The sequence below is a fragment of the Mustela erminea genome, chromosome 12 (genome assembly GCF_009829155.1).
Source record: "Mustela erminea isolate mMusErm1 chromosome 12, mMusErm1.Pri, whole genome shotgun sequence".
Classification (NCBI taxonomy): domain Eukaryota; kingdom Metazoa; phylum Chordata; class Mammalia; order Carnivora; family Mustelidae; genus Mustela; species Mustela erminea.
In genome coordinates this window covers 47,639,102-47,651,495 of record NC_045625.1, presented here as the reverse complement: position 1 = coordinate 47,651,495, position 12,394 = coordinate 47,639,102, and the positions used below count along the sequence as shown (strand labels likewise).

General features: G+C 41.9%; 1 protein-coding gene and 1 long non-coding RNA gene across 3 annotated transcripts in view; one reads left to right on the top strand and one right to left on the bottom strand.

Annotated features, from left to right (window-relative positions):
• LOC116570229 (interferon alpha-1/2-like) overlaps positions 1 to 10,842 on the top strand; it is an 82,186-nt gene extending 71,344 nt beyond the window's left edge. The window contains exon 2 of the mRNA XM_032306999.1: positions 9,984 to 10,842. Coding sequence (XP_032162890.1) covers positions 10,256 to 10,819 — 564 coding nt within the window. The 5' untranslated portion in view covers positions 9,984 to 10,255 and the 3' untranslated portion in view covers positions 10,820 to 10,842. The remainder of the gene's footprint in view (positions 1 to 9,983) is intronic.
• LOC116570240 overlaps positions 1 to 12,394 on the bottom strand; it is a 52,234-nt gene that overhangs the window by 28,242 nt on the left and 11,598 nt on the right. The window lies entirely within an intron of this gene.

Sequence of the window (12,394 nt, the reverse complement as noted above, 5' to 3'; positions counted from 1 at the left end):
ATTTCTTTCATGAGTGTTCTATAGTTTTCTGCACAAAGATTCTTTGCCTCTTTGGTTAAATTTATTCCCAGGTATCTTATGATTTTGGGTGCAATTGTAAATGGGATCAACTCTGTAATTTCTCTTTCTTCTTTCTCATTTTTATTGTATGGAAATGCAACTGATTTCCATGCATTGATTTTATATCCTGCCATTTTACTGAATTCCTGTATGAATTCCACAAATTTTGGGGTGGAGTCTTTTGGTTTTTCCACATACAGTATTACATCATCCGCAAACAGTGAGAATTTGACTTCTATGCTAATTTGGGTGCCTTTTTTTTTTTTTCCTGTCCAATTGCTGAGGCTGGACTTCAAGTACTACGTTGGAACAGCAATGGTGATAATGGACATCCCTGACATGTTCCTGGCCTTAGGAGAAAATTCTTATTTTTTCTCCATTAAGAATGATATTCACTGTGATTTTCTCATAAATGACTTTTATGATATTGAAGTAGGTACACTCTGCCCCTCCACTGTGAAGAGTTTTGATCAAGAAAGGATGCTATACCTTGTCAAATGCTTTTTCAGCATCTATTGAGAATATCATATAGTTCTGGTCCTTCCTTTTATTAATGTAGTGTATCACATTTGTTGATTTGTGGATGTTGAACCAACCTTGCAGCCCAGGAATAAATCCCACTTGGTCGTGGTGAATCATCCTTTTAATATACTGTTGGATCCTATTTGCTAGTATTTTGGTGAGAATTTTTGTATCCATGTTCATCAAAGATATTGGTCTCTAATTCTCCTTTTTGGTGGGGTCTTCATCTGGTTTTGAGATCAAGGTAATGCTGGCCTCATAAAATGAGTTTGGAGGTTTTTCTTCCATTTTGATTTTTGGAAAAAGCTTCAGAAGAATAGGTAGCAATCCTTCTTTAAATGTTTGGTAGAATTCCCCTGGGAAACCATGTGGCCCTGGGCTCTTGTTTTTGGGAGATTTTTTGATGACTTCTTCAATTTCCTTGTTAGTTATGGGTCTGTTCCAGTTTTCTATTTCTTCCTGGTTCATTTGTGGTAGTGTATATGTCTCTAGGAATGCATCCATTTCTTCCAGATTGTTTAATTTGTTGGCATATAGTTAGTTGCTCCTAAAATGTTCTTATAATTGTTCATATTTCCTTGGTGTTGGTTATGATCTCTCCTCTTTCATTCATGATTTTATTAATTTGGGTTCTTTCTCTTTTCTTTTCAATAAGTCTGGCCAGGGGTATATCAATCTTATTAATTCTTTAAAGGATCAGCTCCTAGTTTTGTTGATCTGTTCTACTGTTCCTTTGGTTTCTACTTCACTGATTTCTGCTTTAATGATTATTATTTCTCTTCTCTTGCTGGGCTTAAGCTCTATTTGCTGTTCTTCCTCGAGCTCCTTTAGGTATAGGGCTGGTTGTGTATTTGAGACCTTTCTTGTTTCTAGAGAAGGGCTTGTATTGCTTTATACTTCTCTCTTAGGACTGCCTTTGCTGCATCCCAAAGATTTTGAACAGTTATGTTTCATTTCCATTTGTTTCTACATATTGTTTATTCTTCTTTAATTTCCTGGTTGACTCATTCATTCTTTAGTAGGATGCTCTTTAGCCTCCATGTGTTTGAGTTCTTTCCACCTTCCTCTCATGGTTGAGTTCCAGTTTCAAAGCATTGCAGTCTGAAAATATTCAGGGAATGATCTCAATCTTTTGGTACTTGTTGAGACCTGATCTGTGACCCAGGATATGATCTATTTTGGAGAATGTTCCATGTGCACTAGAGAAGAATGTGTATTCTGTTGTTTGGGGATGTAATGTTCTGAATATATCTGTGAAGTCTATCTGGTCCAACGTGTCATTTAAAGCCCTTATTTGCTTGTTGATCTTTTGCTTAGATAATCTGTCCACTTCTGTGAGGGGGTGTTAAAATCCCCTGCTATTATTGTATTATTGTTGATGTGTTTCTTTGATTTTATTATTAATTGGCTTATATAATTAGCTACTCCCATGTCAAGGGCATAAATATTTACAATTGTTAGATTTTGTTGGACAGATCCTTTAAGTCTGATATAGTGTCCTTCGTCATTTCTTATTATAGTCTTTGGTTTAAAATCTAATTTGTCTGATATGAGGACTGCCACCCAGCATTCTTTTGATGTCCATTTACATGATAAATGGTATTCCACCCCCTCAATTTCAATTTGGAGGTGTCTGGGTCTAAAATGAGTCTCTTGCAGACAGCATATCAATGGGTCTTGCCTTTTGTCCAATCTAATACCCTGTGTATTTTGATTGGGGGCATTTAGCCCATTTACATTCAGGGTAATTACTGAAAGATACAGATTTAGTGCCATTGTCTGCATTAAGGTGACTATTACTGTATATTGTCTCTGCTCCATTCTGGTCTATGTTACTTTTGGGATCTCTCTTTGCTTTGAGGACTCCTTTCAATATTTCTTGTAAGGTTGGTTTGGTGTTTGCAAATTCTTTTAGTTTCTGTTTTCCTGGAAGCTTTGTATCACTCTTATTTTCAATGACAGCTTAACTGGATATTGTATTCTTGGCTGCATATTTTTCTTGTTTAATATCCTAAGTATATCATGCTGGTTCTTTCTGGCCTGCAGGTCTCTGTGGATAGGGGTCTGCTGCCAATCTATTGTTTCTACTGTTGTAGTTTACAGACCTCTTGTAGTGAGCTGCTTTCTGGGTTTTCTCTTTGTCTCTGAGATTTGTAAGTTTTATTAATAGATGTTGGGGTGCTGACCTATTTTATTGATTTTGAGGGGGTTTCTCTGTGCCTCCTGGATTTTGATGCCTGTTTCCTTCCCCAAATTAGGGAAGTTTTCTACTATAATTTACTCCAATAACCTTCTGCCCCCCCCTTTTTTCTTCTTCTGGGATCCCAATTATTCTAATATTTTTCACTTTATGGTGTCACTTATCTCTTAAATTCTCCACCACACTTTCGTGATCCGCGCCCCACCCTGTGATCCAGTAGTTTTTTATCTCTTTTTTTCTCAGCTTCTTCATACTTCATCATTTGGTCTTATATATCACTAATTCTCTCTGCCTTATTTATCCTAGCAGTTAGAGTCTCCATTTTTTATTGCACCTCATTAACAGCCTTTTTGATTTCAACTTGGTTAGATTTTACTTCTTCACAATGGGATTCTTAGTGTCTTCCATGCTTTTTTTCAAACACACTTAGTATCTTTATAATCATTATTCTGAACTTCAGTTCCAACATTTTACTAATGCCCATAATGATTAGGTCTCTGTCAGTTGGTGCTGCCTCTTGTTCTTTTTCTTGAGGTGAGTTTTTCTGCTTTGTCATTTTTGACCAGAGAAGAACAGATGAATGAGAGAACAAAATACTAAAAGGATAACAATGACCCCAGAAAAAATATACACTAAGCAAATCAGAAGAGACCTGAAACCAGAGGGAAAAGAAAAAAAAAAGAATATGATCAGGTTGTTGAATAGAACAGAGCCATACACTAGATTTTTGGGTGTGTTTGGTCTGTTAGAAGAAATTGCCTCCCCAAATTTTAAAGAAAGAAAAACATATATATACAAAAAATACTGTTAAATACAATTAAGGGATAAAATATGACTGTAAAAATGAATACTTAAAAAGATTTTTAAAAAGGAACTGATAAAAAGTTGGTTGAAAAAGGAAAGAAGAAAAATTTAAAAAAAAGAAAAGAAAAAAAAATTAAAAATATTAAAGTTGAAAGACTAAAGAATCCCGGGGAAAAGCTATGAATTCTATGTGCTATATTCCCTAGTGCTAGAGTTTTGCAGTTCTCATTGATCTATAAATTGGTCTTGGCTGGATGTTCTTGCTGATCTTCTGGTGGAGGGTCCTGTTGCATTGATTATCAAATGTCTTTGCCCCAGGTGGAGTGACACTGTCTTTGCTAGGTGCCAGGCTAAGTAGTCTGCTTGGGTTTGCTATCCATAGCTTTTGTTTCCTGAAGTCTTTCTGTGCAGCTTTAGAGGATGAGGATGAAAGTAGAATGAAAATGGTGGCCTCCCATCTCTGGTCTGGGGAGAGCCAAGAGCTCAGGGCTCCACTCTTCAGTGTGCTCTCAGAGAAGAGCAGTCAATCACTCCTATCTGCCTGGTTTCTGTCTGCACTCCTCAGCCAGTGACCAAGTGTTTCTATCATAGGCACACCACCCCATTTGGAGACTCCAAACCCAGCAGATTCCTGAGGCCCGCTCCTGTGTCACTCTTCCCAAGGGTGGAAGCAGAGTCTCCCTGGATCTGCTGCTTTTTGAGTCCTTGCTCATACAACTCTAAATGGTTGTGTCTCAGATAATGGTTTATGGTAACCCTGAGCTGAAAGCCCACATCTGGGCTTTCACTTTGCAACTGGCTTCCCTGCTCCAATACCTGGGAGCTCTATTGCACTCAGACACCCCCAGTTTTTCTGTGACCCTAAGGGTCCTGAGACCACTATCCCTCAGCAAAGGTTCCCCCCACCCCAGCTTAGCCATCAGAGTGTGCCCTTCACTAGAACAGACTTCTAAAAGTTTCAATTATGTTTTTATTTTTGTTTTTTTAAAAAATTTTAATTTAATTTTATTTACTTGAGAGAAAGGGTGTATGTGTGTGTGTGTGTGTGAGAGAGAGAGAGAGCACAAACAGGGGGAACTATAGAGGGAGAGGGAGAAGCAGGTTCCCCACCAAGCAGGGAGCCCAATGTGGAGCTTGATCCCAGGATCCTGAGACCATGACCCTGGCCAAAGGAAGACGCTTCACCAAGTCAACCACCCAGGTGCCCCAAATCTTCCAATTTTGTGGTCCTCTGCTCTACCACTTGTGGTAGTGGACTGATGGAGGCTCCCTCCCCTGCAGTCTGTCTTCCCATATATTGCCTCAGATTCACTTCTGCACACATCCTATCTTCCAAGAAGTGGCAGTTTTTCTGTTCACAGAGTTTTTGCTATTCCTATCTTCTCTCTCCAGTTGAGTTTTAGGTGTTCAGAATGGTTTGATAGCTAACTAGCTGAATTTCTGGGACCGGATGAAATTTAGGTCTCCTATACCTCCACCATCTTGGACCTAGCCTCCTATGTGAAATTCCTTACTGCATCTGGAAATGAGCACAAGGGAGTGGATGTGGTCACTTCTATGTAGAGGGGACAATGAGAAGAGGACCTAAATCTGGTTATTCAGAACCTCAACATTTAAAGGTTAAGCATAAGAGAGTTTGTGGCAGAGTGGCTGGTTCAGTGGAAAGGACACACAGGAACAATGACACATTGGGGGACAGATGTGGTGTTTGCAGGACAGGTGCAGACGATCTGACCTACTAAATGTCCTTGATGCTTGTGCACAACACTTTTCTTGCTAACAATATTGTCAAGATGAGGTCATAGGAAAGATATTTCAATTCCCAAAAGTTAAAAGAACATAATCAAGATAGTCATGGAGACCCAAGAAATTGTCAAACATACAGATCTTTCAAGTGAAAAGGAAAGAGGTAATCTTCTACAGATTGTTGAGTTTGTTTCCATCAATGGTAGAAAAGTCAATTTATAGTCCATTGTTTTGATGTAAATAAAAGAAAGCTTCAACCTCATTGAAGAAATTGTCTCAATATCATGAGCTTGAGTATATTTTTTAAAGATTTTATTTATTTATTTGACAGAGATTACAAGTAGACAGAGAGGCAGGCAGAGAGAGGAAGGGAAGCAGGCTTCCTGCTGAGCAGAGACCCTGACATGGGCTTGATCCCAGGACCCTGGGATCATGACCTGAGCTGAAGGCAGAGGTTTTAACCCACTGAGCCACACAGGTGCCCCAAGCTTGAATATTTTTAAAATGAGAAATTTTGATATTTTATGTTCAATACTTTCATTTAATATGTGCTGTCAAATATGTCACGTGGACAAAGTTGACTGGGATGCTGTCAGTCTCCAGGTTCCTTCTTTGAAGTCTGCAATCTTGATGCACTGGCTGCCCCGCTATTCCACCAGCAAATTGGCCTTGAATTCAAGGGAGGGCCATGTGGATGCATGACTTCTAGCGATGACACACAGGAGACTGGATGGTGGCTGGCTCTGTCCACTGTCTTCACTTTAGTCCAGGCTGAGTCCTGCTAACTGGTCTCTCATTGCCCTGTTACCACATCATGCTGTCGACCATCATCACCTCATCTCTCATTGCCCCATGGCCCTGTCCCCATGTGCTTTCTCCCTGTAGCCCCATCCTCCGTTATGTTGTCACTACATTACCCCATCATCCCACCACCCCATCATGTCATTGCTCCCATTGTCTCAACATCTGGTTACCCGGTCCCCAAAACACCCCATTGTCCCAAATCCCCATTATCTTAGTCCATTCACCCCCTCGACCTGTCACCCCATCTACCCATCTTCCAGATGCCCCATCCTCAAGTCTCCTCATCATCCCTGGCGCTATCACCTTGTCACCCCAATGTCCCATCGTCCCATCATCCTATCTTCCCTAAGCCCCACTGCCCCATCTCCACATCTGCTATCCCCTCATCATCCCTTTATTCCATCACCCTGCACCCCCATTGTTCCATCTTCCCTTCCTCCCAGCTTTCCATTGTGTGCCCTCCTCCCTACACTGAGCCGGTTGAGCCCATGGCATCAGGCGCACACACGACCTCAAAGCTGGAAAGGCCACTGAACACACTTTCGCTCCAAGTCTCAAGTCCCTTCAGGAAACTGATTCTTGCTGACAATGGTCTGGCTGCAGTTTCTGCGTGAAAGCAAGTCTCAGGATCGTGCCCAGCAACTGCAAGGTGCAGGATGCACCCCTTCCTGAAAATGTCCCCAGTGAAAGTGCCCCACAGACGCTGCTCAGTGAGGATGGTGGTGGAAAGGCTGGGTTTGTGTGGACTATGAAAGCCGCAGGGAAGTGGTGCCTGCCAGCCAAGTCAGCCTTGGGTCACTAACAGCTGAGGAAAATGACACCCACGAGCTTCCTGGAGAATCACCGAACTCTTTCATGGCCAACCTCTCTCGGCTAGTGGCAGGAGCCCAGCTCTGCTGCACCCCTGCCTGCTCCCTCGCTGGGCATCCATAGCCCATAGCCTAGAGTGCACGACATCCTCATACTATGAGACAGCTGAAAAGTGTCCCCTCTCACACCTGCCTGAAGGACAGCACTTGCCGCAGAGTTCCTTGGGAAAGACGGACCATCACCCAAATCCAGAAGACACAAAGCACCTGTTTCCACCAGCAGATGCTCCCACAGGTCTTCAACCTCTTCAGCGCAGACCACAGCCAGGCTGCCTAGAGCCACGCCGCCCTCCATGACCTCCTCTCCAGCCTTCATCGCTGCCTGGGACACCGGAAGCCCAGGGAAGAAGACAACCCTGTCTGTCTGTGTCCGGGGATTGTGGTCCGGAAGGATTTCCAAAGCATCCATCTCTATCTGAAGGAGAAGAAACACAGCTGCTGTGCCGGGGAGGTTGTCAGAGCGGAAATGGAGAGGCTTTTTCCTCCTTTCACAATCCACAAGTACAGGAGAAAGTGATAAGAGAAAGTTTGCTGAGCCCTCTAAAACACTTTGTGATTAGCAGGAAAAAAAACCCTATTCCCTTTTTTTTTTTTAGTTTTTCATCCAATTTTCTGTAGAACAACTATTGTATCTGTTTCTTAGTAAGAGGTATCAATTCTGATTATCATCTGATGAAAAATGAATTATACAACTCACTTACTCATTATTACATTGTTCACATTTTAAGTAAAAATAGACTTTCTCCAACCCAGTGTACATGTTGTGGTCAGGATAGAGGGGAATAGAACAAGTCCAATCCTTGGTCTGATTGTTGAGTTTTGTAGAAAAACCAAACTCCTTGGTGGCTCAGCTGGTTAAGGCTCTGCCTTTGATGTGGATCATGATCCCAGAGTGCTGGGATTGAGTCCTCCATCCAACCCCTTGCTTGGCAAGGAGCCCACGTCTCCCTTTGCCTGTTGTTCCCCCTGCTTGTGCTCCCTCTCTCAAATAAATAATAAGTTCTTTAAAAAATCCTCCAAGCAATAATCCCATATATTTAATTTTAGTTATGTTAAATGGTGTAATCAGAAAAGGCAAAAATGGAAATCTCTCAGCGGACTCTGGAAGCAGAATGTACAGAAATAAAAACAAAGCAGTAGATAACTCCTACAGTTGACTGGCAGACATCTGAGTGCAAACAGATATTTGAGTCCGCCATTTATAAGCAGTTCCATCAAATTAAAGCCCAGGATTGGAAGTGGTCACAAGGAAATAAAGTATAGAATAGAAAAGAATTAATTCTCTTCGGGTATCTGTCTGATACTTTTACTTCCAAGTACAAAAGCGGAAACTGAAATCAACTTTGTGTGAAAGTTCTAGACCTTTCGGAAACACTCCTAGAAGAGGCCTTGTTCTCTTCTTTTCCTCCTGGTGACTATTTCTGGTTATGAGGGAATTTCCCTGTTACAATGATGCAACAGTTGCTATACTTAAATCGAAATAGAAAGCAGGATCATTTTATCTGTGGCCTGTCAAATTACTTACTGAGGAAGAGTGCCACCTCCTGTCCAGGTGGACTAAGACTGTGACCAAGTCTGGAGACCTGGCTTGTGTTCTCTGCCTAAGGCTGTCCCTGGCAGATTTTTCTCCAGAATGGGGGGAATAAAAACCCAATCTTACCTGGAAAGAACTAACCCTGTTAATGCAATAAGCTTTTATATATTTTTGGAAAACATACATTTAAAAAAAAGATGTATTTATTTTGGAGAGATCGAGAAGGGCATATTCTTGGGGAGAGTGGCAGACAGAGAGAATCCTCAAGCAGGCTCCCTGCTGAGTGTGGAGCTCTAGGTGGGCTTGAGCCCACGACCTGGGAGATCATGACCTGAGCCCAAACCAAGAGAGTTATAAGCTTAACCAACTGAGCCACCCAGGTGTCCCTGGAAAAACATACTTTTTAAATGAGCAGTGAGTTTCACAGCAAAACTGAGTATAAGATATCAACACTTTTCACAGGTTCCCTGGTTCTGTATTTGCATAGTGTTCCCTTAAATCAACATTCCCCCACCAGACGGAAGAGTTCTTACAATGCTTCCAAGGGTGTAACAGGTAGTTCTTAGGGCTGTGAACCAGTCTTCAATATCACAATGGTCTGTGGCTCTCCAAGCTCAATCTTGGAGCAGTCTAACAAAACCTTCTTCCTTAGTATTTTTATTCTGTCACTGGGTTTTCTTGGGTATCACACAAGAAGCATGGACAAGGAATTTGTGGAAGGAACATGAAATGTCTGCAGAGAGTGCAGCAGAGATAGGGATGACACGTTGCTGTGATTGGAGGACTTTCTCTCCACCTCTCCTGAATCTCAAGGGCATGCTTGGATGGGTGGTCTTTGCTTACTCTTGAGCTGCCATTGGCTGTCTTCTGAGCTTCATGTGGTGCATGTTTTAGACTGAAACATAAATAGGTTACGATTATGATTTAATTCTATAAACCATAGTGAATACATCAGTAATTATATCTAGTGCTAAATAGGAAAAAATATTTTAACAATAACTTGATGACTATCTAGTCACAGATGGGGTCAAAGATTATTTTCCTACGTAGGTCAACATTACAAATCAGTACACTAAACACAATTGCCTACTAAATAATTTTACGTATCAATTGCTGTTAACAACTGGAATGATTTTAAATATTCAAATACATTGAATTCATTATTACATGTTTGTAGAAATTGTTCATTTGCATATGTGCATTATATATATGACAGATTATGTAAGTGAATTTAAATTGCGGGTCTCATCAAATTTAGTTACCCGTTACACATCAATGGCTTTAAAATTTGACTTTTAGCTTCAAATTGTTAGTCATTCTTAACCCTGCATAGGTAAGAATAAAAAGAGTAAACTTCACACTTTCTTTTGTATGTACAAGCTCAGATATAAGTACAAAACGTAACTGTATACATACTGTATCCATGCTATTAACTTTCCTGTAAGTTCAATTAAAAACATCAAAGGAGACTCTGGAGGCAAGGGCAATCATGAAAAATGTGTATACGGAGTTGGGAAACCGTGCTCAAACCCAAGGAGAAAGTGCAGAAAGGAAATCAAAAAGAGAAGCAGAAAGAAAGGGAAACGTTCAGAAATCGAAAATGCGTATGTCCCCTACTTAAGCTACACGCACAAGAGAAGATGTTCAGAGAACCTAGAGCCACAGGTCCCAGACGTGCCCACCCCAGCCAGGCCAACAGCACCTGCAGGATCCCCGATGGCCCTGCCCTGCTCCTTCTTGGTGGCCCTGGTGGTGCTCAGCTGCCACTCCCTCGGCTCTCTGGGATGTGACCTGCCTCAGGACCATGGCCTGCTGCACTGGAGGGCCTTGATGCTTCTGCAACAAATGAGGAGACTGTCTGCTAGCTCCTGTGACAACTACACAAATGACTTTGGCTTCCCCCAGGAGGTGTTCGACAGCAAGCAGCTGCAGAAGGCTCAAGCCCTCTCTGTCATCCATGTGACGAACCAGAAGACCTTCCACCTCTTCTGCACAGAGGCCTCACCTGCTCCCTGGAACACGACCCTCCTGGAGGAATTGTGCTCGGGAATTTCTGAGCAGCAGGGCCACCTGGAAGCCTGTCCCCTGCAGGAGGCGGGGGTGGGAGAGCTGCCCCTGGTGAATGGGGACTCCATCCTGAGGAACTACTTCCAGAGAATCTCCCTCTATCTGCAAGAGAAGCAATACAGCCCTTGTGCCTGGGAGATGGTCCGAGCAGAGATCATGAAACCCTTGTATGCATCAACAGCCTTGCGAAAGAGACTAAGGAGCGGCAAGTGAGACCCGTTTCAACATGGAAATGATTCCCTCTGACTAATAACATCACATATTCTGGAGTCCTCCATCTCAGAGACTCTCATTTCTGTGGTTGCGAAGACATGAACACAGTCAATTTGCCAAGTGTTTTCAGGGCATGTCAACTCTACAAGCAGTAGTTGCTTACAGATGACCTTGCATATGCCTATTTATCTATTTAAATATTTATTTATGTAAATATCCATAAGATTCAGTTTTTTCATATAATATGATGTACACCTTTACATAGTAGAATATAATAAAATATATTTTTAATATGTAATCAGTTTATCATTTTCTTTCTTTATGGAACTTTAAGGACAAAAGGGTTTTCAAGGAGGCACACCAGGTATGATTGTGTAACTCCATTGGAAACTGGACAGCAGAATGCATTTACCGTCACACTGCATTAACACTGGAAACAACTCACTTTCTCTAAGACAACTTGCACGTTGACCTTAGGGTATAGGACATAAAAAATACAGATCCTGATGTCTTCACCTTTGATTGTAGGGACATATATATATGGTTGCTATAGGGATGGGATCTAAAAACCTCCAATTTAATGTTTTGACGATGATGAGCAGAGAAGTATAAGCACACAGGAAGTGCACACAGAAAAGCTGTGGACCCCTCGACAGGTCACTGGCAGACATGGAGACACGTATGTCCGGTGTCGGGGGCAGGTGAGCTGGCAGTTGACAAGAAACACCTTGGCTGAGGTCCACATCTAGCAGGCAAAGCCAGAAACAGAGGTGGTCACGCAGGGAGACCGTGTCATGTGAGAAACAGACATAAACTTGATTCTGAGGCTCTTCAACCATTGAAGGGACAGGAGAGAAGAGCCACAAAGGAGACGGTGGACTCTTGGCCATAGCACATGGTAAGGGAGGATGCTGGTGAGTGTTTTTATGGAAGTAAATGTGTTTCAAAGACCATCAGCAGATTCCTGGAAGATGTGGATTGAAACTGCCTGTGATGTCAGAAACACAGAAGCCTTTGCTGACCTTCCTGAGAGTCAGTTTGGTGGAATGCATAAGCAGAAACGACCCTGGAGCAAGTGGGAGCATGAATAAGAGAAGACAGTGCATCTGTCTCAGAGAAGAATATTGCATGGGATCTGGGAATAATGGGGTTGGTTATTCTGCGCATAGTTTGCACTTTTATGTCATTTCTATTTCCCTGAGTTTTTTCATGGATTCGATGTTCTGCACATCATGTTAATATGGTTAGTGTTGTATTTCTTTTTCATCATGAATGAACTACTGACAGTGGTTTATCGTGTCTTGGTTCTTACTTCCTTGCACATCAGCGAGCTGCTCGGCTTTAAGAATTCACTTGGCAGGAATGGATAACTCATTCAATCCTTCATCAAATTATCTATTACCACGGATAAGATCATGTTTCCTGGAATTATTTGGCATCATTAATTAGGTTCCTTAACCCCTCCTTGTGACCCTGTTTACTAAAGTGGCATAATATCCCATTGCTTTTTCTAGAGAGTTTGATGTAAGAATTCTTCTCTGTTGCTCACTGCTAGTATTTCCTCATGTTCGGAAT